We start from the raw sequence: 21448 nt of genomic DNA, 5'->3' as shown, positions 1-21448 counted from the left end.
ACTGCGAAGGCAAGATAACCGCTGGTACTTAATGGTAATGGAGTGGATTCCAAGAGAAGGCAAGCGTAGCAGGGGGTGGCAGGAGGTTAGGAGGGCGTATGAGTTTAGGAGGTTTGCAGGCATAGGGTGGGCGCAGCTGGCAAAAGACAGGGTTAATTGGAGAAACGTGGGAGAGGCCTTTGCCCTGCAGTGGGTGTAGTAAGGCTGATGATGACGATGATATATTGTGGAACCGTAAAGAGGAGCCGCCACCGGGATCTCTAATACAAGTTCCTACTCTCGAGCAATGGGAGCTCAAGGCTGTGTTGGTCAGCTGAGAGCTGGGCGTTCAAATACAGGCCATTGAATGGGCTACGCAGGTCGGTGTCAGCCGTGGGCTGATAGCCACCTAGCACGGATGATCTTCATTTGCAATTTCTGACGAAAGAAGTGTTTTGCAATCAATCAATCAGCGCTATCGCAATGTCATCAGGTAATGATAATTAATAAGTGACCTACAAACTTTCTTTGTTCTGAGTCTATTCTGTGTATATCACTTATTGTATTTGTCGTGGTAAACGCTACTGCATTCTTTTCTAAATATTCCTGGTGTATATTAATTAGTTTTTGTACAGAGGCACAACGTGCTAACTCATTTAAGCAGTTCATACACAATGAAATGTTATCTATGCAGGGCACATGTATGCATACCGTGTGTGCCAGAAGTAAGGGTTGAATGATATTTTGGGGCGAAACTCGTAACTGCCTCGTTTTTGTCTCACGAATTAGCTCAAGCAACACACATACACGTACACACACACATGCACCCAGCAATGTAAGCATCTAGCTTCTCGTCCATATAGCACCTTCATAGCTTGTCATATTTTTATTGCTTAGTAATATCACCAGAATTTGCCTACTTCAAAAAATAACAAAAAAAAGAGAAAAAAAAGGGGATAGCGACCAGGGCCGCACCAATCTTCGAAACACGGAACCTGTCGTCCTACAAATTGAATCCATCCGAAGCCAAGGTGCTCAGCCTAGGTTTGAATTTCAACCAAGGGAAGGCACCGGACCCACGAAAGGTTGCATGTGCCGTAGAAGGGGCCGTACGACTTCTGGAACGAGACGTTCAGGACGAAGTTCGAACGAAGGCGATAGGTGTGTTGTCACGCATGAAGAAGACGTCATCACACCGCCCTCTTGGTCAAGATGAACGCTCAGCAATCCGAAGCCTCCAGGCTAACAAGGATATAGCCGTCCTACCGGCAGATAAAGGGAATGTCACTGTTATCCTTGACCGGTCTTCTTACAAGGAAAAAATGGAGGCCATGCTTCAGGACGAGACCACTTACTGCCAGATCCCGAGAGACCCTACTCCCAAAGTGCAGACGTCTCTTCAAAAAATGCTAGCAGAGATCTTCAAGGGCATCCCTCCGTCTATGAAACGGCTTTATTATCAGTTGATATGTACAAACGGCTCAGCGCCCGCCATATACGGACTACCAAAGGTGCATAAACCAGGGATTCCCCTGCGCCCAATAGTGGATTTTAGAAAGTCTCCTTTATACTCGTTGTCACAGTACCTTCATGGCGTTCTCTCACCGCTGGTGGGCAAGACAGGCACAGACATCAAGAATTCATCCGACTTCATCAACAAGGTCAAAGAGGTCGCCCTAGAAGACACAAATGAGATCGGTTCTTTCGACGTCTGCTCGCTTTTTACAAGCGTACCTGTTGATCTCGCAGTTGAGACATGTAAGCAACGTCTCGAGAATGACGCCTCGTGGCAGGATCGGACACCGTTCGAAGCAGCGGAACTTTGCCAACTCTTGCAGTTCTGTCTCACCAACACATATTTTACGTACAGCGGCAACTTCTACCAACAGACCTTTGGCACAGCAATGGGGGCAGCCATCTCGGTCACAGCGGCTAACATCGCTATGGAAGCCATCGAGAGCAAAGCTTTGGCCACCTTCCAACCGCGACCAAAAGTATTTTTTAGGTATGTGGACGACTGCTTCTGCGTCATAGACCGGAAGCACACCCGCACTTTCCTCGATCACCTTAATGCCATTGAGCCCTCAATCAACTTCACTGTTGAGGAAGAGACTGACGGCTGCCTTCCGTTCCTCGACACCGTAGTAACCCGTACTCCAACAGGTCTTAGTTTTCGCGTCTACCGGAAACCGACGCATTCCGGAAGGTACCTAAATTTCAATTCAGCACACCCTGTCAGTCATAAGCGGTCAGTGGTGGCATCTCTAATCAACCGTGCCAGGGAAGTATGCAGTGAAGACGCCGCTCTAAACCATGAAATGAAGACCGTGGAAAAAGATTTGAAAAGAAACGGCTACCCGCTTTCCTTCATTCGGAACACGCAAAGAGTGGCTGTATCAAGTAAGCTTGCTGCCCGGGAAGACGAAAGTGCTAACGCACCGAAACGAGCCGCTATCCCGTATGTACCGGGGATCAGCGAGGCGCTGGCGCGGATGTTCCGCAAGCACGGCGTCCATGTTGCACATGTCCCAACAAGCAAGATAAGAAATGAGCTTGTAAACGTAAAAGACCAGCTCCCTCGTGCCAGTTTTCCCTGCGTGGTTTACAAGATTGCCTGCGCCGACTGTTCATCAGTTTACATAGGGGAAACGAAAGACTTCAAGAGACGCCTGAAAGAACACCAGTACGACGTACGAAAAGGAAAAGTGACAACGAACGCAATCGCGGAGCATGCACAAGAGACTGGTCACGAAATTAACTGGGATGAAGCAGATATAGTGACAACGGAAAAGAATGTATCAGCCCGCCGAAATCTCGAGTCATTAATCATCCAGACTACGCCCAACACAATAAATAAGAATGACGGCACGTTGCACCCTATCTACGCGAAATGCCTCAGAACGATAGTAACTGCTACAAAAAGCCCGGGACGTCCAGCTGGTTGCTCACTGTGAACAAGGGAGCTGTAGCGCTCCCGAAACGTCATTTTTTTTTTTTGTTGACCTTGGTCAGTGACCAGTGAACTTCAAGCCATGATTCCTGACCAGACGGTATGCCGTCGAACCCTCGACTACAGTTTTAAAAAGACTTAAATTTTTCGAAGTGAGGGTGAGGGAGGGTAGGATAACTTTTCGAAATGAGGTTGAGGGTGAGGAACGAGGGCCCTGGATTCATAAGTGAGGGTGAGGCAGGAAAAATAAAAATGAGGGCATCTGCCTGCCTCTATGCATGAATAGCCATCTGATATTCGCATACAACTGCTAAATAATTTATAACCAAATTTTTCTGTCATGCTTTGTCGGCTTCAACAGCCAAATGATGGCTGCGACGTCAAAGTGTGGTTATGCAACACGTGAGCCATTGAAAACTGTGATATAATTGCTGCTTCATCAATTTAATCACTACAGTGCTGATGCGAGCCTTCCTCAAGAGCCAGAATGACAACAAATGTGGAACCTATATCTACACTTTGACGTTGCAGTCATCGTTCGGCTGCTGAAACCGAAACAGGAAAAGAAATTCTATTACGTGAATACCACGTTTCAATACATATGCATAAGAATCCCTTATGCATCATTACAAAGACGATAACACGCACCCAAAAGTTAGGTGTTTATCCTTTAAGAGACAATGCAACTTGCGGCACAACTCAACTTCAAAAATTTTTTCTTGCATTAAAGAAAACTCATCTTGACAAACTTCTGAAATGAAAGGTTATTATAAACTGTTACTGAACCCACCATAGTTTGTATTTTTACTTCAACCATCTAAAGATGAAATAAACTGGTTTTTATGGTACTAAATAATAATAATAATTGGTTTTTGGGGAAAGGAAATTGCAGTACATGTCTCATATATCCATGGACACCTGAACCACCCGTAAGGGAAGGGGTAAGGGAGGGAGTGAAAGAAGAAAGGAATAAAGAGGTGCCCTAGTGGAGGGCTCCAGAATAATTTCGACCACTTGAGGTTCTTTAACGTGCCCCGACATCGCACAGCACACGGGCGCCTTAGAGTTTTTTCTCCATAAAAACGCAGCCGCCGCGGTCGGGTTCGAACTCGGCTGGTTGGTTTTTATGGTACAAAATGTACATTTCTGCAGCTTCAGTATTTGATTTCACTTCAGTATATTCAGTTTCATCACCTGTAACTTTCTTTATAGCTAATAGACATCTAGGAAAGAAAGATGGGCATTTCTTAATTTCGGGGAGGAAGTTAACATTTTTCAAAAAAAATTTCAACATTATAATTCTTACATCTTTTTAAATTCTAAAAATATTTATACTATCCGAAAATACATGATCTGAGTCGTATCAAAAGCCAGAACCTCTGCAAACGTCATTTAAACATTTGTGGAGTGTTTTATAAAAATTTGGATTTTTTATTGACCACTAGCAGTGCCTGCTTTCATGCCTTTTCGAAACATTTAAACTGAGCTCCCCTCATGAATAAATTTTCTCTGAAAAAATATTTTAGGCTTAGATTATGCATGTTGCGACAAGTTTGCAACAATTTTTTTTTAACAAATCAGAGATTCTCAAGCGTGTGGGAAGTTTTGTGTGGAATGCCCCAAAAATCTCGAAAATATTATATTGTAGAAAAACCATCAAATTTGGTGTCTGTGAGGACATTTTAATCACATCCTAACAAATTTTCTTTGAAAACAGCCGAGAAGTGACTTTAGGAATGTCTTCATGACTGCAGGTAGAAAATGAGCGGCTATTTGTGAGACGTCGGTACCAGTTTTTTTAAGCGATTTTTTGGCTCAACCCCCTTGCTTGCAGAAAGAATACGGTTTGTTGCATTGTTTCTTGATATAATCTTTATGCAGTGATGTTCCAACTTTTTAAATTAGTTTCTTACTTTTTACTCTGCAGCCACTTTCATGTGACGATAATAAATGAAATATGCAAGCATGGATATAATGCTCTATGTAGAAAAAAAAATCATCCGAATAAAAATATTTGGAGAATGTCACTGCAAGAACCATTCCCTTGGCTTTAGTGCATTTCCTTAAAAGGCTGCCAAATTTTATTGCTCTATGTCGAAAAAATTAAGTTAACCTCCAAACGCTCCTTAAGACTAACAGCCAGTGGTTTCATAACCTTATGATCAAACCAATTCATAACCTTAGGCACCCCACAAATAGGTCAGCACCACATGTAGGTAGACTCCTCCAATTTCCGATCACCATTTTTTTGGGACATCATCACAGCTTCAATCAGTGCGACAAAACATGAATGCACTCCCTTTTTTTGCCATGTAGTGGCTGTTTGCATTTTAAAAATACATGATTTTTAAAATGCCTGTTGTGCCGTTCAGCCTCTTTTGTGTACCAGAAGTATTCGAAATATTCGCTTCGAAATTGTTCAAAGAAAATGACTGTTCACTTCGAACCAAAAAAAGCAATATTCGCGCAGTCTGTTTTTATACACCTGCTTTTTTGCATTTTCAACCTGCTGCCTCTTTGAAGCTTCCAAAAAAGGCAGAATAATGATATTTTTTAGAAGCCCAGAATGACCACAATCCCTTCGTGATGTGCAGAAAGGCCACCATCTCTCTGTCCACAGTGTGATAAGCAAGAAATTGCTCTCGAATTTTCTGTAGTAAATTGCAATTGCTTATTCATGCTGAATCCTTGCAATACGCTCCTATGCCCTTGGCTCAGAATGAACAAGTTTCAGTTCTATGTATGAAGAACTTATCTTCAGGAGTTTGCAATCAATCAATGAGCAGAGGAAGATTTTGCCGGAAACCCCAAGGATGTGATCCTATTACTTCCAGAGTAGCCAAGCCAAGTTTGCTGCTTTCAGCGCAGTTTGAAATTGCAGGGTAATCTCGGGGGTTTGTTTACATTACTGCTTACAGGGTGTCGCCAGATGAAACAGCTATACTTGCTCTGATCAATTTGGATAGCGGCTCAAGTAGCAGCAGCAACAATGACGAAACTTAAGTACCCCACATGACACTTATTAAAGGACGTTTCCTGAATTGTCTCACAATTTACCGGAAATCACCGGCTAGATCAGCAATGGAGTGCATAAATATTTGCGTGAAAAGGTATGAATACACATGCACACGTGCATTCATTCCCAGTGTAGAGTCACTCAGTGATGGATTCACTCACTGCGGCTCAGATTCGACAACTTGCTTGAATCCAGCAGTGGAATTCTCCACAACACATGTATTTTTAAACAAAAAGAAAAGATGGACGGAAGTGTTCTTTCACAGCTGCTTTTCTTCATCATCACCGATCTGTAATGACGCACATAGACTTGTGCACAACTTCCACGTGAAAAACTGTAAGTCAAATGTATGACAAAAGCATAGCCCATATCTTTCCAATTAACCGTACCCTGTGCCAGCTGCTGCCACCTTATCACCACAAACTTCGCCATCTCATCTACCCACCAGACTCTCTGCTGCTTCCAGCTACAGCTGCCCTCTCTTGGAATCCACTGAGTTATGGAGGGGTTTATCTCTTCTCCGCATCACATGTCCTCTTCATTTTTTCTCCTCAAATTCAGCTCAGATATCATGAACTCGCATTTGTTTCCTGACCCACCCCTGCTCTCTTGCTTTTTCTTAATGTTACACCTATCATTAATTTAAAAATGATACACCCTTTAATAAACTTAAAATTCAAGGGTGTTCAAGGGCCTATAGAAATTCTGGGACTCTCAAGGCCCTTGGAAATAAATTTTTCATATTCAAGGGTTTGCAAGGTTTTCAAGCACCCACATGGGCCCTGTATAATTTTTCAACACAAAGTATTTGAGGCACTAAGTACAGTCATAAATACTCCATGAAGATTTTGAGGTAACAAGTTTTACTCATTAACAACTGCATTTCATTGCATACATACATAAAGCTGCCTATACATAAGGCATAGATAGACATAGGCGTCGTGATTGTCAATGCGTGGACCATGTCCCCATCCAGTATGCGTCACAAAAATTGTGTAGCAAAATGGCAGTCATAAATGCAATCTGACAAACGAAAAAGAAACAGCTCAGAGGAATGTTTGATGTTTTGAGTCTATTATAACACACCATGTGGCAATCTGATGGATTTTGACTGGTATTCCCAGCAGAATGGAAATTAAGTGCAATTCAAACAATCATTAATGCACATGCAGTAAACAATGCTGAAGGAAATAGTTTTCATGCAGCAGAGCAGGTAAAGTACTCACAGCACACTTAAAAGAGCTGATTAAGAAAGCATCCAGCCTAGAAATCATATCCTCTGTAATTTTAATCAAATACTAAATCCCAAAGCAACAAATATTTCATCCCTTGCAGACACTTAAGGTACCCAGCAAACACAATGTTCTGGTAACACTGTGCCCAATGTAATGACTATTTATGTAGACCACAAAGTGACCAAAATGACGTAGTTTTGCAAGTGCAGTTGAACTACTTCAACCACCCAAGCGAAAAATGGCACAAGCAATTGCTATACACTAAAATATGCACACAAATAACTTACGACAATAACTCATTGCGTGAGCATAAATACACACATGAAAACACAAGCAATGCGGTTCTCCATAAATACAGGCTACCTGAAAAACATAGCCATGCTATACATATAGTAGTAGTCAAAGGAAGTGATAATGAACATGCAGTCTGAAGCCAAGCACGCATAAGAACAGATGCCTGTGAGGCTCTCATGCAGCCGGCAGCAGATAATGCTGATGATGATGGTGAAACCGGGCCTTTGGCTTCCAAGCGGAACACTGAAATGGCTGCTGACTCAAAGCCGGCTGATGGCGCGTGACACCTTGGAGTTGTTTGGCCTGTTCAGTGCCTTGCAGATGAAGTCGCCCACACTGATCACCTTCTGGAGGTCAACTCCCTGCACAAGAAGGAAGAAAGCGCCTTTGCTCTGCTGTTCTTGCCACCATAATGTGGTCATGGCTGCTCTAACTTTCATTATGCGGCAGCAACAGGTATCATAGGGCACAAATTTCTACGCTGAGGCACCTGTTATGGAGGGCAATAAAATGTCATATTTACTCGAATGTAATGCCACTTTTTATACTGAGAACAGAAATGGCATGTCATGCCTAACTGAATAAATATTATTCAATAACTGATCATTGTTAGTCATTGCTGGCAGAAGTGACCCTTGCGTTACAATCGCAGTCTTAATAATCTGGATAAATCCAACTAGTTTCGAATGCAAAAGAAAGCATAGTCGGAATGTGAACTTCAAGTATAAAGACTAAAACCAGGTGCATACACAAAGATGTACTTCAGATCAACGCTACACTGACCCAGAGGGACAACAGTTCTAAGAAGTAAGATGTATAGCAGTTCAACATGAACAAAGAATGCAGCTGCTCCATACCCTAAATGCTGTCCACTCCCGTGTCAATTCAAAACCGGAATTTTTCAATCCTTACACTAAAAATTTTAGTATATAAGGCTTTACTGTGCTGGAATGTGTATAATGCCACTTTTAATGTCAAGAAGTCAGTGCGCCTACAGGATGTACAAATTAAGGTGCTGAAACTTCGTCAGAAATGCCATTTTGAGTCGCATTATGCTTTGACAGGAAAATCACACAGCACAGCAAGCCCATCATCATGCAAGCCAACAAGAGGTCAGAAGCAAAAAAAGGACACAAAATAAGGTTCCAAGAGTAGCTTCTAAATATGAACTGTACAGGCTCAAATTATGAGCTTAGCTCGACTGCATGATGTGTTCAGGAAATAAAACTTTCTAGTTCTTTGCACTGCTCAGTGATCTGTACCAAAACAAATGTTTAGTTGCTGCAGGGCTCAAGACTGCGTACAGACACTTCTTGCAGAATTATGAAACTCTAAGCACTGACTGGAAACGTGCTTAGCAGTGGGGGAGAAAGAAAGCAACAGGCTAATTTTCGCTGCCATTTGTAGTGTATTGTGCTGCATTTTTATTTGACTTCAGAGCATACAACACGGTACTCCATTGGAGCTGCATTTTTATTTGACTTCAGAGCATACAACACGGTACTCCATTGGAGCTAATAAGGTGCTAAGATTGTACTACAAGTAAGACATTCCATATAACAATGCTTTGCGTGCAATTTATACTATCACATACTTTAATTAGGAATGTAGAAAAGCATTACTGTATCCAATGTTCTACAAGGAAAATCTGTAAGCATAGATTACATATCCATACATATCTGCGCAGCTCTATCTCTCCAAATGAATCTTTGCTGGGCAGCTTGCAACTACTACTCAAGACATTTTCAAGTAGCAGAACATTAACGTTGACTGCAATGTCAATCCTTCAAGGCTAGTGTTAACTTCAGTACTGTCACTAAACTAGTTGGATTACTGGGAGAAGGGGAAAAAAGATGTCCGCTCACTGCCATCATCACCGAACATTAGTCGAATGCTCCTTAGCACACATGGTACTTTCCTGGTCATTTTTTGAGCACCCTAGTCGTTCGTCAGCTGTAGCCACCCCATCACTGTGAGATCAGACTGCAGCGAGAGATCGACGATCAACACACACCGACACACGAGAAAATCGTGACAAGGGCTGCGGAGAAGGCGGGGAGGGGAGGCTGGCGACTGGATTTGGATTCGTCTTTGCCCCTCGTACGGCCGGCGGCCTTCGCACGGAGCCAACAAGTGCCCTCGCTGTTTCCCTATGACGAATAAACGACTCCCAACAAAATTTTTAAATAAAGAATACATGAAAATGTAATAAACATACATTCCGTGCATTATTTAGCTGCTCCAAGCCACTGGTTTAGCATGGAAAAATCTCTTACAGTATCCAACTTTTGAAGAAAGGCGGGCCACTGACCGGTGAAGGCTCGCGAAAAATTTGTAGAAGCGAATACGTGCTCACAAAGTAATTAGTTTTCAAGGGAATTTTAATACATTAGTCCTATGGGGATTTCACGGGAAATGAAAAATACTTCGTTGTGGCGAAAATTTCGTTGAAGCGGCATTCGTTGTGCCGGGATTCAACTGCATACTAAGGTTGTGTATTAGTGGGAAGGTTGCCACCTGCCTATCATGGCAGGTGCTGCACTTGTCACTGGCTTCTGACAGATGGCAGTCACTTTTTCCACTTGCACTGAACCTTCTAATGACAACGCATTAATAAAACACTCTTTCCATCTACTCATTTAAAACACGTGGCCAAAAAAGGACTGCGATTACTGAATAGAAGTGGATAACAGAGTAGCCTCGGGCATACGCACCCAGAAAACTGACTTCCACTACCACAGCTTGCTTGCAGAAAGAGCCAGTGCTGGCAATGCCTGCAACCTGTTTTATGGTGGAAACCTTATATGGCTCATTAACAACGAAACCTGGTGTCATTGTCTGTGTCACTGCCAAAGAAAAAAATTTCTTCTGAAGGTGAGGGGAATTGAACTGCAGACCTTCAGATTGTGAGGCGAGCACACAACCCATAGGCCACAGCACAGCATTGCTTCTTGGCTAACAGAGGTGAACCTAATTTATGCGTAGCCTTATGACTTATGGTAATGAGCAGGTGTCACATTAGATAGGAAGGAAAACTATGTTACCCAAAAAATGCCTTCACAGCACGCAAGTAGTCATAAGTGCCCTCCATAATTTTCTGACCCTTTCTGGTGCATGAAAGCTCCATTTTCAGTGAAAGCAGGCTTTTTTAAATTTTTTTGTCATCATAATGTGGTGATCTATCGCTACAGGCCAACCTCAAACTGTTCCCAGTGTCTCCTTTAACCACTGTTATGGTTTAGGGTGTGCAACATCCCAAAGCGACTCATGCGATGAATGCAATGAAGGATGCTGTAGAGGAGGGCTTCAGATCGCTTCGACAGCTTGGGGTTCTTTAATATGCACTGACATCGCACAGCACACGAGCACCTTTTTGAGTTCTGCCTCCATCGAAATGCGACCCCCAGGGCCAGGATTGAACCCGCGTCGTTAGGGTCGGCAGCCGAGCACCATAACTTTATTAGCAGACCGAATAAAATTCTATGAATATGTTCTATGAATAAAATTAGATGTCAGTTTGCGCTCATCCTGCACCCTGCCTTGTGTGTGTGTTTTTCGCGCAACTTTACCATGTCAGAAGAGGACCATAAACACTGATCCACCGCAGCAGTGCTCCTTTTAACTACCAGTGAAATACATATATCCTTCTATGGCAATGGCCAGGTGGCCAGATACTCACAGTGGGTATGCCCATGCCATGCAGCATGTAGAGGACGTCTTCAGTGGCAACATTTCCCGTGGCACCACGGGCATAGGGGCAGCCGCCCAGGCCGGCCACAGAGCTGTCCACCACGGCAACACCCATAGCGAGCGCCGTCAGAATGTTGGCGAGCGCCTGTCCGTACGTGTCATGGCAGTGGACAGCCAGGGCATTGGCCGGAACCTGGGTAAAGGCAGAGGAGACCACTCATGAACAAAGGTGCTCCTGCTACGAAGACTATCCCTGCACTGCTATACAGTCACCGACTGATTTTTTGGACTCGAAGGGACCCGAAAAATGGTCCGAATAATCAAACAGTCCGAAAAATCCGTGTAGTACAAAAAAATCACTTTATTGAGATGAAATCTGCTTAAAAATGTCACTGATGTTACCTTGCGGAAAATTTCTCTTGCTGGTGACGATTTGCACCTGTATTTGTGCCAAAGTTGTGCTTTCACTGTACACGCTAGACTGCAAGGTCACGGCGTTTAGTTAAATACTTCCCACAGTTCTTTGACGGGCCCGGCGGCACCGGCGGGGCCATGCTGTCCACAACCCGAGTGTCCACCACACCGCTCGCCAAACACACGCAAAAACAAGGCACTTTTCGTTCAAAGCGGTGGAGCCGCCGGACGCAATCACAAAACGGCGAACGGATGTAACTTCGTGAAGACTGAGCGCCACTCGGTCGACGCGGTCAGAGAAACCCAAGTGACGAAATGGCGAACGTATGAGACCTGCCGCGGTGGCTGGTTAGGGCACTCGGCTACTGATCTGGAGTACCTGGGCTTGAGCCCGACCGCGGTGGCCGCGTTTCGATGGAGGCGGAACACAAAGGCGCCCGTGTGCTGTGTGGTGTCAGTGCATATTAAAGATCCCCAGGTGGTCGAAATTATTCCAGAGCTCTCCACTACACCTCTTTCTTCCTTTTTCACTCCCTCCTTTATCCCTTCCCTTAATGCGCGGTTAAGGTGTCCGCCGAGGTGTGAGATAGCTACTGTGCAATTTCCTTCCCCCAACAACCAATTTTTAACAGATGGGACAAGCGACAACTTCCCGCGACAACGTCAGCGACAAAAGCAAGTTGACGGTGATGACAATCTGGCTGCCACCTCGAAGTGTCAGAGATCGCAGGGACCTCTACTGGCAAAGATAAGGTACCGAAAGTATGTCAAGCCAATCCAACTGCAGCGAAAATTCACCTCAATCCAAGATGGCGCCTTTTGCGCCAGCAAAAAGCCAATAAGATGGTCGATTTTGGCCCACAGGCGACTGAAATTAGTTCGAAAAATTGAACTTTCGGACTTTTGAAGTCCGACATATCCGTCGCGAATATGTATGCACTTCTAAGGGGTGACTGACGGTGCCTCATCGAGGTCCGAAATATCGTCCAAGTCTGAATTACCTGTCGGCTACTGTACTGCACACAGAAACGAACGTGAAAGGACAGCCTCTGCTGAGTAAAGCAGAAGACACCGTCAGGGAAGAAAGAGGCACTGACAGAGGCACCTACGGATGCAGCAGTCTGGTTCCATCATATACAAACTTCCTGGCATAACATGCAGCACTAGAGATTACGGTACATTGCCGATCATAAGTTGCTTGCCTCTGATTATAAGACCCCCCCACTCGCGATCCCCCAACTGGACAAAAAAATTTGATTCCGAATTTTTGTCGACACTGTCGCACCCTGCGCCCCTAGCTCGCCAATCATTTTTCAGAAGACTGAGTCAAGCAAAAAAACATCTATTTGCCTACAAGACCTCTCTTACAACTCATTGCTGCTGGCGAGAAAGATGCAGTTGCGGCCATCGCCATCTTGTGAGCCACTGCTACTGCTGGCCGTCCAAAGTGCTGCCGACATGCCACATGCGAAAAACAGACCAAGTCAGTTCATAGTCCATACCAAGCATCGCTGACCCATTGCGTCACTTCGCTCAAAGAAGCGCACTTTAGCTGCCTTGTCGGTGTGTCTTCGGGTTTTCCTGTTTGAGCCATTCACTGTAAACGCACCAAAGCGGCCTTCGAACGACTTGTTTAGCGCCACATCCGGCGGCTGAAGAATAGGCGTCAATTCACCCAAAATTATGACCAGGTCACATCCAGCGCCCGCTACCACTTTTTTCACACATTCGGTGAAAAGGTCACAAAAGGAGTCCAGGATGAACATGCTGCATGCCTGCACTTCAATGTTGTCGCAGCAAACACTGAACCCAATTTTAAACCGCCTCCTCAACAGCAGGGTATCATCTGAACTTTGCATGCGCTGCTATACGCCGTTCCTTTCTCAGACCAAAGAACTTGCGTCTTTGTTTTCTCCATTTCCCCATGCATTTTTTCTGACACGTCAAATTTCTGCCCAGCAACGACGTTGTTTTCCTACTCAACATAGAGGATTGCTTGTCGCTTGAAAGCTGCTCTGTATTGTTGCTGAAGGTGCGGTGGCATCTTGGCATCCGTTGGGCAGAGACACAAACCAGACACACCACTGCAAGTGACTGTTCCCTCGGTGAAGTGAAATGCAGAAATAAAACATGCAAAAACGTGCAAAAGTGTTTCTGCGTCCAGTCACGTGGTTTACTGCATTTATTCGCGTACTTTGTGCGCACCTAATTTATTGCCTGGGTGTCACATATATTAAGGAACCTAAATTAAATTTTAAAGGAAAAGGGTGTGAAGAAGACCCGCAAAGCCGCAAGAATAAAGAAGAGGAAGAAGAAGCATTCGTTGAGGTGGACAGAGATGATTGGTGGAGAAGAGAAGAAGAGGAGGACAAGGCTTACGTGGACTAACACCCAGGCTATAAAAGGGCGAGTGAGAGCGAGGCACGGGGGGGAACAGCAGAGAAGCGGAGGCTCCGGTAGGTCAGGGACACTTTGGCTGGAAGAGAACGACGCCGGCTGCTGCTCCGATGAGCTCGCGTTCTACGACATCGCATCGTGGACTTCCTGCCGCGCCTGAGCCCGTTCCGGGGAGTCAACAGAGGACCCTACCACCTGCTACGGCCAGGGGTGTCTCCAGCACTGCTGCCACCAACGCCAACAACACCGGCATCACCTCCACGGGCGCTTGGACCGGGAGCTTGTACGGCGCAGCCAGCGACGCCAGCCCGAGCACGTCGAACACCGCCAGCGACGCCAGCCCAAGCACGCCGAACGCAGCCTCGACGCCGGCTACGGGATCCACACAACGCCGCAGCCACAACGAACCAACCGTGAGCACGAACGCCGACCGCTAATAGTAGAACACTAGTAGTAGACGCTAGTAGCAGTGTGCCTGGGTCGTGTGTATTTATAGTCTTTGTGTTTTGTGTTAGTATTGTGTTCTAGTGTGTGTGCCACGTAGGGTGTATTAAATGTGCGTTTGTGTGGGTACACCCGTCGCCTAGTCCATTCCTTCGGTCTGAGTGTTATCCGGAGAGATCCGTGACAAAGATAAGTGGCGAGCCTGTGCCAGGATTCATTTCCTTTTTTCTTTTTTGCTTTGTCTCGGATTTTTCCGATTTCTCGACGGCAGAAAGTATGGATTTGGCAAAAACGTTAGAACTGGCGCTCAAGCTAGGGTTAAGCAAGGAAGAGGCGATGCGTCTCTATGACGAGGGGGGAAAGAGGAAGAAAGAGGAGGCAAAGAGGCAGAGAGAGGAGGCAGATAGGCAGAGAGAGGAAAGGGCGCAAGCACGCGCAGACGCTCGTGAAGCAGAAGAACGCGAGGGGAAAAGAGCCCACGAGGCAGAAGAGCGAGAAGAGAAAAGAGCTCGCGAGGCAGAAGAGCGAGAAGAGAAAGGAGCTCGCGAGGCAGAGAGAAGAGCTCGCGAGGCAGAAGAACAGGAGAAAAGAAGGATAGAATGGGAGAAGGAGTTTATTTTGTGGAAACAGGCGCATGCCGTGGGAGGATATGAGGAGATCACGGACAATGATCAGCATTCCTTAGCGGGTACAGAATCTCCTAGACCGGCAAGAGTTTGCCCAAGGAAGTTGATGGCTCTTTTTGATGACAAGAGGGATGATTTGGATGCATATCTGCAACGATTCGAGCGGATAGCTTTGGGGCAAGGCTGGGAGCGCAGTGAATGGGCCACGGCATTAAGCATGTGTTTAGTCGGAGAGGCGCTGAAAGTGTTTAGAAGGATGCCTGCTGCTGATTCCATGGACTACGAGAAAGTTAAAAAGGCACTCCTCCAAAGATTCAGGCTTACGGCAGAGGGTTTTCGTGAGAGATTTCGCATCGCGAAACCTGAGGATTCGGAAACCGCTAAGCAGTTTTCCTGCATGCTATCCAACTATTTTGATAGGGGGCTTGATATGTCAAACACAGAAAAGAGTTTTGAAGGGGTGCGTGACAAGCTGGTCACAGAGCAATTTTTAGCGTGTTGCAGCTCAAAGCTGGCGCTATTCCTGAAGGAATGTTGTGTTCATTAGAAGAGTTCGCCGACACTGCAGACCAATTCCTCGAGGCTCAAGGGCTAAGAAATTTGAGTAAGGCAAAGCAGGAAACCCAAAAGGTCCTAGAGACAGATGCGGCAAAACCAAGAGCTTATGGCGGTGCGTCTAAGGCGCCAGTAAGGTGTTTTCTCTGCGGCAAGGTGGGACACCGTGCAGCTGACTGTCGGACTACTAGCGCTGCCCAGAAAACACAGGTTGTGTGTCAAGGTTGTAAGAGGAGGGGTCATACTCTATATGAGTGCCGATACAGAACTCAGGACCACGCTGCATGCGTTGTCAACTCTAGGGTAGAACTTGTCACGCCATCCGAAGTTCCACAGTTGAAAGGAGAGCAAACGCCGCTGGAAAATGAGGCAGTGAGTGGAACACCCAAGTCGAAAGCAGCAATGCCAGTGGTGGCTGGGCAGATAGGGGACCGTCCTATAATGGTGCTTAGAGAGAGCGGAGCTAACACAGTCTTGGTTCGTAGAAGCCTGGTGAAGGACGAGGATCTTACAGGGGAAGCTTCGGCCGTCACTCCTGTAGATAGCACAGTAAGGTACCTTCCTGAAGCCAGGATCCTAGTGTCCACGCCATATTATACTGGGCAGGTAGTGGCAAAATGCGTAGATCAACCCATCTACGATCTCATCTTGGGGAACATTACGGGTGCAAGAGGTGTCGAAGACCCCGATCCCGAGTGGAGGATGCTCGACGGTGAAGTACATCCAAAGGAGGAAAGGCCTGCGACAGCTCAGACGGGTGCAGTCAGTTTTTCGTCGGCAGTGGAGACAAGAACTCAAGCGACAGCCCGAGCAACACAGCGTCCGCTCTCTGCTCCTGTTACAATGTGCCTGAGCGTAACACCGGGCGAAATTGCAATTAGGCAAAAGGAAGACCCGAGCTTGAAGGCTTGCTTCGAAAGAGTCGGGGAAAGAGTGAAAAGAAAGAAGAGTCTGACGTCATTCGAGTATCAATTGGTAAATGGTCTTCTGCACAGGGAATGCATATTTAGTTCAGGAAGGCGGGTCCAACAGCTGATGTTACCGAGAGATATGCGAGAGACCGTGTTGCGCTTAGGTCATGACGCCATTATGGCCGGACACCAGGGTGTTCAAAAAACGATGTCTATGATCACCGAGGAGTTCTTTTGGCCGGGTGTTCAGAGTGACGTTAAGCGCTTTGTTCGCTCATGTGATGTGTGCCAGCGCACAGTTCCGAAGGGAAGAGTTGGTCCCGTACCTCTGAGCAAGATGCCAGCCATCGACCTACCGTTTCAGCGAGTTGCAATTGACATTGTGGGGCCAATCTCTCCAGTATCCGCCAAAGGCAATAAATATGTGCTTATTCTAGTTGACGTGGCCACTCGTTATCCTGACGCTATTCCACTGAGAACTATTGACAGTATCCAAGTGGTGGAGGGACATGTGGAAATGTTTTCGCGTTATGGGTTCCCGAGGGAAATTTTGAGTGACCGGGGCTCGAACTTCACATCGGAGCTAATGAAGGAGGTTAACCGCCTTTTGTCAGTAAGACAGTTACTGACGACGCCTTACCATCCCATGTGTAATGGGCTTGTAGAGCGGTTCAACGGCATTCTCAAAAATATGATCAAGAAAATGTGCCAGGAGAGACCTACTGATTGGGATAGATATCTCCCAGCTCTTTTGTTCGCTTACTGCGAAGTACCACAAACGAGTCTTGGTTTCTCGCCCTTTGAGATGTTTTATGGGAGAACCGTTAGAGGTCCACTTACAATACTCAAGCTGTGGGCTATTAAAGAGATTGCATCAGATCTCAAGACAACTTACACATACGTGTTTGAGTTGCGGGATAGATTGAAGGAAACATGCAGGCTGGCACATCAAAGCCTGGAAAAGGCGCGTGAACGCCACAAGAGATGTTATGAAAAGAAAGCCATTCACAGAAATCTGAATCCGGGCGACAGGGTTCTTGTGTTGCTACCCATGGATCATAAGTTAATGATGCACTGGAAGGGCCCATACCTTGCGACGCAGGAAGAAAAAGTATATCGATTATGAGGTATTGATAGATGGCATTAAGAGGGTTTTCTATGTAAATATGTTGAAGAAATATGAAGAAAGAGGTCCTGCGTGGCGGTACGCCCCCAGGCCAACTTGTTCGGTAGTGGCTGAGGAGACAGGTGATGCTGCCGAGGTGTCCACGTTCAGTGGGAAGAAAAACGCAGGAGGGGACGAGGTACTGAAGAAGCCCAATTTGAATGCAGACAGAGGATTACAGCCCTACTCCAAATCAAGAGGGAGACGTTTTGGGATGGGCCAAGCCAAATTGAGGTCATATGTCACAAATTAGACTTGTATAGAGATAGAGCTAACTGCTCAGCTCTGGGTGTCTCTGGGATATATCATGTTGTTGCTGTGTTAATGTGTCTCTGAGATTTACCTTATTGTTGTTGCTATTGTTGGTGTCATGTGATCATACAGGGGTGCGTGTTGTGGACACGAACATGTTTATTAAGGACTCTGTACGGGAAAACGGCAGTGGTGTGTTAGTGTTCTGAAAACGCATTTTGGTGTGCTGTGTCAGTGGTGTGTGTGCCGAGTCCAGAATAGCCACAGAAGATAGTCGGTTGGCATGGATGGCTTGAAGATGAGGTTGACGTGAGCAGTTTTTCATAAAAAAACTCTTGAGAGAGGGGGCCATTGTCACATATATTAAGGAGCCTAAACTAAATTTTAAAGGAAAAGGGTGTGAAGAAGACGACGAAGAATAAAGAACAGGAAGAAGAAGAAGCATTCCATGAGGTGGAGAAGCATTCGGTGAGGTGGACAGAGATGATTGGTGGAGACAATGCTTATGTGGACCAACACCAAGGCTATAAAAGGGCGAGTGAGAGCGAGGCACGGGGGGGAACAGCAGAGAAGCGGAGGCTCCGGCGGGTCAGGGACACTTTGGCTGGAAGAGAACGACGCCGGCTGCTGCTCCGGTGAGCTCGCGCTCTACGACATCGCATCGTGGACTTCCTGCCGTGCCTGAGCCCGTTCCGGGGAGTCAACAGAGGATGCTACCACCTGCTACGGCCAGGGGTGTCTCCAGCGCTGTTGCCACCAACGCCAACAACACCGGCATCACCTCCACGGGCGCTTGGACCGGGAGCTTGTACGGCGCAGCCAGCGACGCCAGCCCAAGCACGTCGAACACCGCCAGCGACGCCAGCCCAAGCACGTCGAACACCGCCAGCGGCGCCAGCCCAAGCACGCCGAACGCAGCCTCGACGCCGGCTATGGGATCCACACAACGCCGCAGCCACACCGAACCAACCGTGAGCAGGAACGCCGACCGCTAATAGTAGAACACTAGACACTAGTAGTAGACGCTAGTAGCAGTGTGCCCGGGTCGTGTGTATTTATAGTCTGTGTTTTGTGTTAGTTTTGTGTTCTAGTGTGTGTGCCACGTAGGGTATATTAAATGTGCGTTTGTGTGGGTACACCCGTCGCCTAGTCGATTCTTTCGGTCCGAGTGTTATCCGGAGAAATCCGTGACACTGGGTTTATAAAAAAAAACTTTTACTTGCATATTTTGCGCACAAGATAGGATTGGGAATGTTGACATGGCCACAGCGCCGTGTACCTCCGACGCCGGAATCAGAAACTATCGAATTATTGGTTGTACTGTTTGTCACTAATCAGCTGGCCTGCACAAGATGATGTGGTTTTATTGCCTGTTATCTCTATTTATCTCTGACTCCTGGCTTTGCGCATTTATTGCTTTGAGCTGCGCATTCCTGTTAAAATTCCTGCGCATCAAATTCCAGTTTTCTAGGCAGACTTGCTTTTGCACTGTGTCTGACAACTGTATAACATAGGTATGCATGCATAGGGCGTGATATCATTCGCGGCTTGGGCGAAACTACTTTTGACCCCACACACAGGTTGACCTTGCGAGGCCACGTACAGGCCAACTCCGATTATAAGTCGACCCCCACCCTTGGAAGGTCATTTTTCTAAAAAAAAAACTGGTGACTTATAATCGGCAAGTTTGGGTGGCCCAAAGAGCACCTACAATGTGTAAAGATTTTGTCACAACCGAGAATAGTGCAAATATGGCACACATATCACAGCAGTCAAGTAATCTGAAATGGGTTCTTTAACACTTGTTGTTGAGGCAGGCAAAGAATATCAGGTAACACAACTCAGTATTCTTCATCAAGAAGTACTGGTAATGCAGTTTTCTGAAAACCGAAGGGTGGACTACACAGCAATGTGTTAAAATTTAGCATAAAAGCTCTGCCTGACACACGTGCAATGGTGTGCAGCACCTGTTAAGCCCACTCATATGTGTTTGAGACCTGGCAGCTCGCTAATGTTTTCCACCCATCCGTAACAGCGCCATTACCCTGAGCCAAAGAAGCGGGATTGCCGCTCCTGTATACTGGCGCAGGGGTTCTCAATCTTTTTAGCCGCAGGGAACCTCGACATCATTCGAAAGGTGCTAAAGAAAGATATATGTCACAGATACTGTACCTTCCTGCTTAAGATGCATGCAACAAATGGGATGCAGATGCACGTTACCTCAAAAAATGCCCCAATTTAATTAATAATGACTGGGCATCTAGTGAAACAGTCAGCTATAAGCAATTACACTAAGATTAGGTCCAAAGTACAGTGGGTAAAGCAAGGACAGAAGATGAGGCATGCACGGACTGAGGCACTGAGGGAAAACAAGCAGCACTCCATGGTAACCAAGGATTCTGAGGGATGTACTAGTAAGAGAGCCCCGGCTTTAGCTCTGTCAATGCATCACATTAGCTGAGGAACGACACCACATGTGCCCAGCCCACAGGGATGCCAGACGAAGCGGAAAATGCACATGCAAGGAAAAAAGTGCATGAGGGACATACCTCTTTGAGCACAGCCTGCAGCATGGGTCGCATGGTGCCTGGTGTGCCAACGCCAATGGTGTCGCCCAGGGAGATCTCGTAGCATCCTGCCTGGTACAGCATGCCTGCCACTTTGGCCACCACATCGGGAGAAACAGCACCCTCGTAGGGGCAGCCCACCACACACGACACGTACCTGGAACCATACAGCAGGACTCACTCGCTTGCTAATTCTGACCACCTTTGGCGAAACCCTCCACAATCAGCAGCCTTTTTGGCCGGTAAAATGGGCAACACTGGCAGTGTTGCGCATTCATGGTCAAAAGAAAGCCACAGCATTAACTCTGTCTGCATTTCGGAGGCAGACAGAATGTTCTGTAAATGCTTTTGGCATGACCTCCCCTTTTATTTTCACAAATTTTTCTCCATTTGGTTATCATTGCCTTTCATGCCTTGAATGACCACAGGCTAACTGAACTGCACTAAGGATGCTGTGGATTCTCTGCAAGTCCACAACCACACTTTCTCTGCTGATGTTAATGCGATCTCTGCAGTCATTCAATCTGTAAACACTGCACGATTTGTTGCATTTTGCCAACGTAACAGTTTTGGTGTGCCCAGAGAAATTTTACTTTTGTCATCTGCATGAGGAATCCTGCTCAGAGGGAGTTGCGTTGCTATATACCCTCAAAGAAAATTTGAAGCCAACTTTCATGCCCCAAGAGCATTACCCTGTGGGAGCATCATGCATTGCAGTTTTGAAAACTTTTAACAAGTATATTAAAACGCCACTGATACGTTCCCGGTTCATACGATTTTCCGGCATGCATGCTCAAAATCTCAGACATTAAAAATGTCCCATAGAGTTACACTATATTTTTCCTAGTGAATACTTGCTCGGAAAACGATTTACCGGATACTACGTTTAAAATTTCGACAAATTGTGATGCAGTCACCCGCCGTGGTGGCTTCTCTGCAGTGCCTCAATGCAA

The 21448-nt window shown here is 46.2% G+C and overlaps 1 protein-coding gene and 1 long non-coding RNA gene across 4 annotated transcripts in view; both read right to left on the bottom strand.

Annotated features, from left to right (window-relative positions):
* LOC144127854 (uncharacterized) overlaps window positions 1-6245 on the bottom strand; it is a 36583-nt gene extending 30338 nt beyond the window's left edge. Inside the window, exon 1 of the long non-coding RNA XR_013313587.1 lies at window positions 6107-6245. This is a non-coding gene — a long non-coding RNA (uncharacterized LOC144127854). The remainder of the gene's footprint in view (window positions 1-6106) is intronic.
* A 544-nt stretch (window positions 6246-6789) lies between these two features.
* Window positions 6790-21448, bottom strand: part of Hmgcl (hydroxymethylglutaryl-CoA lyase) — a 40440-nt gene continuing 25781 nt past the window's right edge. For 2 of the 3 annotated variants that reach the window (XM_077660820.1, XM_077660821.1), the window contains exons 7-9: window positions 20478-20652; window positions 11154-11357; window positions 6790-7836 (exon numbers count right to left, since the gene is read on the bottom strand). In XM_077660820.1, the coding sequence (XP_077516946.1) occupies window positions 7735-7836; window positions 11154-11357; window positions 20478-20652 (481 nt within the window). In that variant the 3' untranslated portion in view covers window positions 6790-7734. Of the gene's footprint in view, window positions 7837-11153; window positions 11358-18634; window positions 18859-20477; window positions 20653-21448 lie in introns of those variants that run through there. The other variant, XM_077660822.1, reaches the window with a different exon arrangement.

The sequence above is a fragment of the Amblyomma americanum genome, chromosome 4 (genome assembly GCF_052857255.1).
Source record: "Amblyomma americanum isolate KBUSLIRL-KWMA chromosome 4, ASM5285725v1, whole genome shotgun sequence".
NCBI lineage: Eukaryota > Metazoa > Arthropoda > Arachnida > Ixodida > Ixodidae > Amblyomma > Amblyomma americanum.
This window is presented reverse-complemented; position numbering and strand designations above follow the sequence as displayed.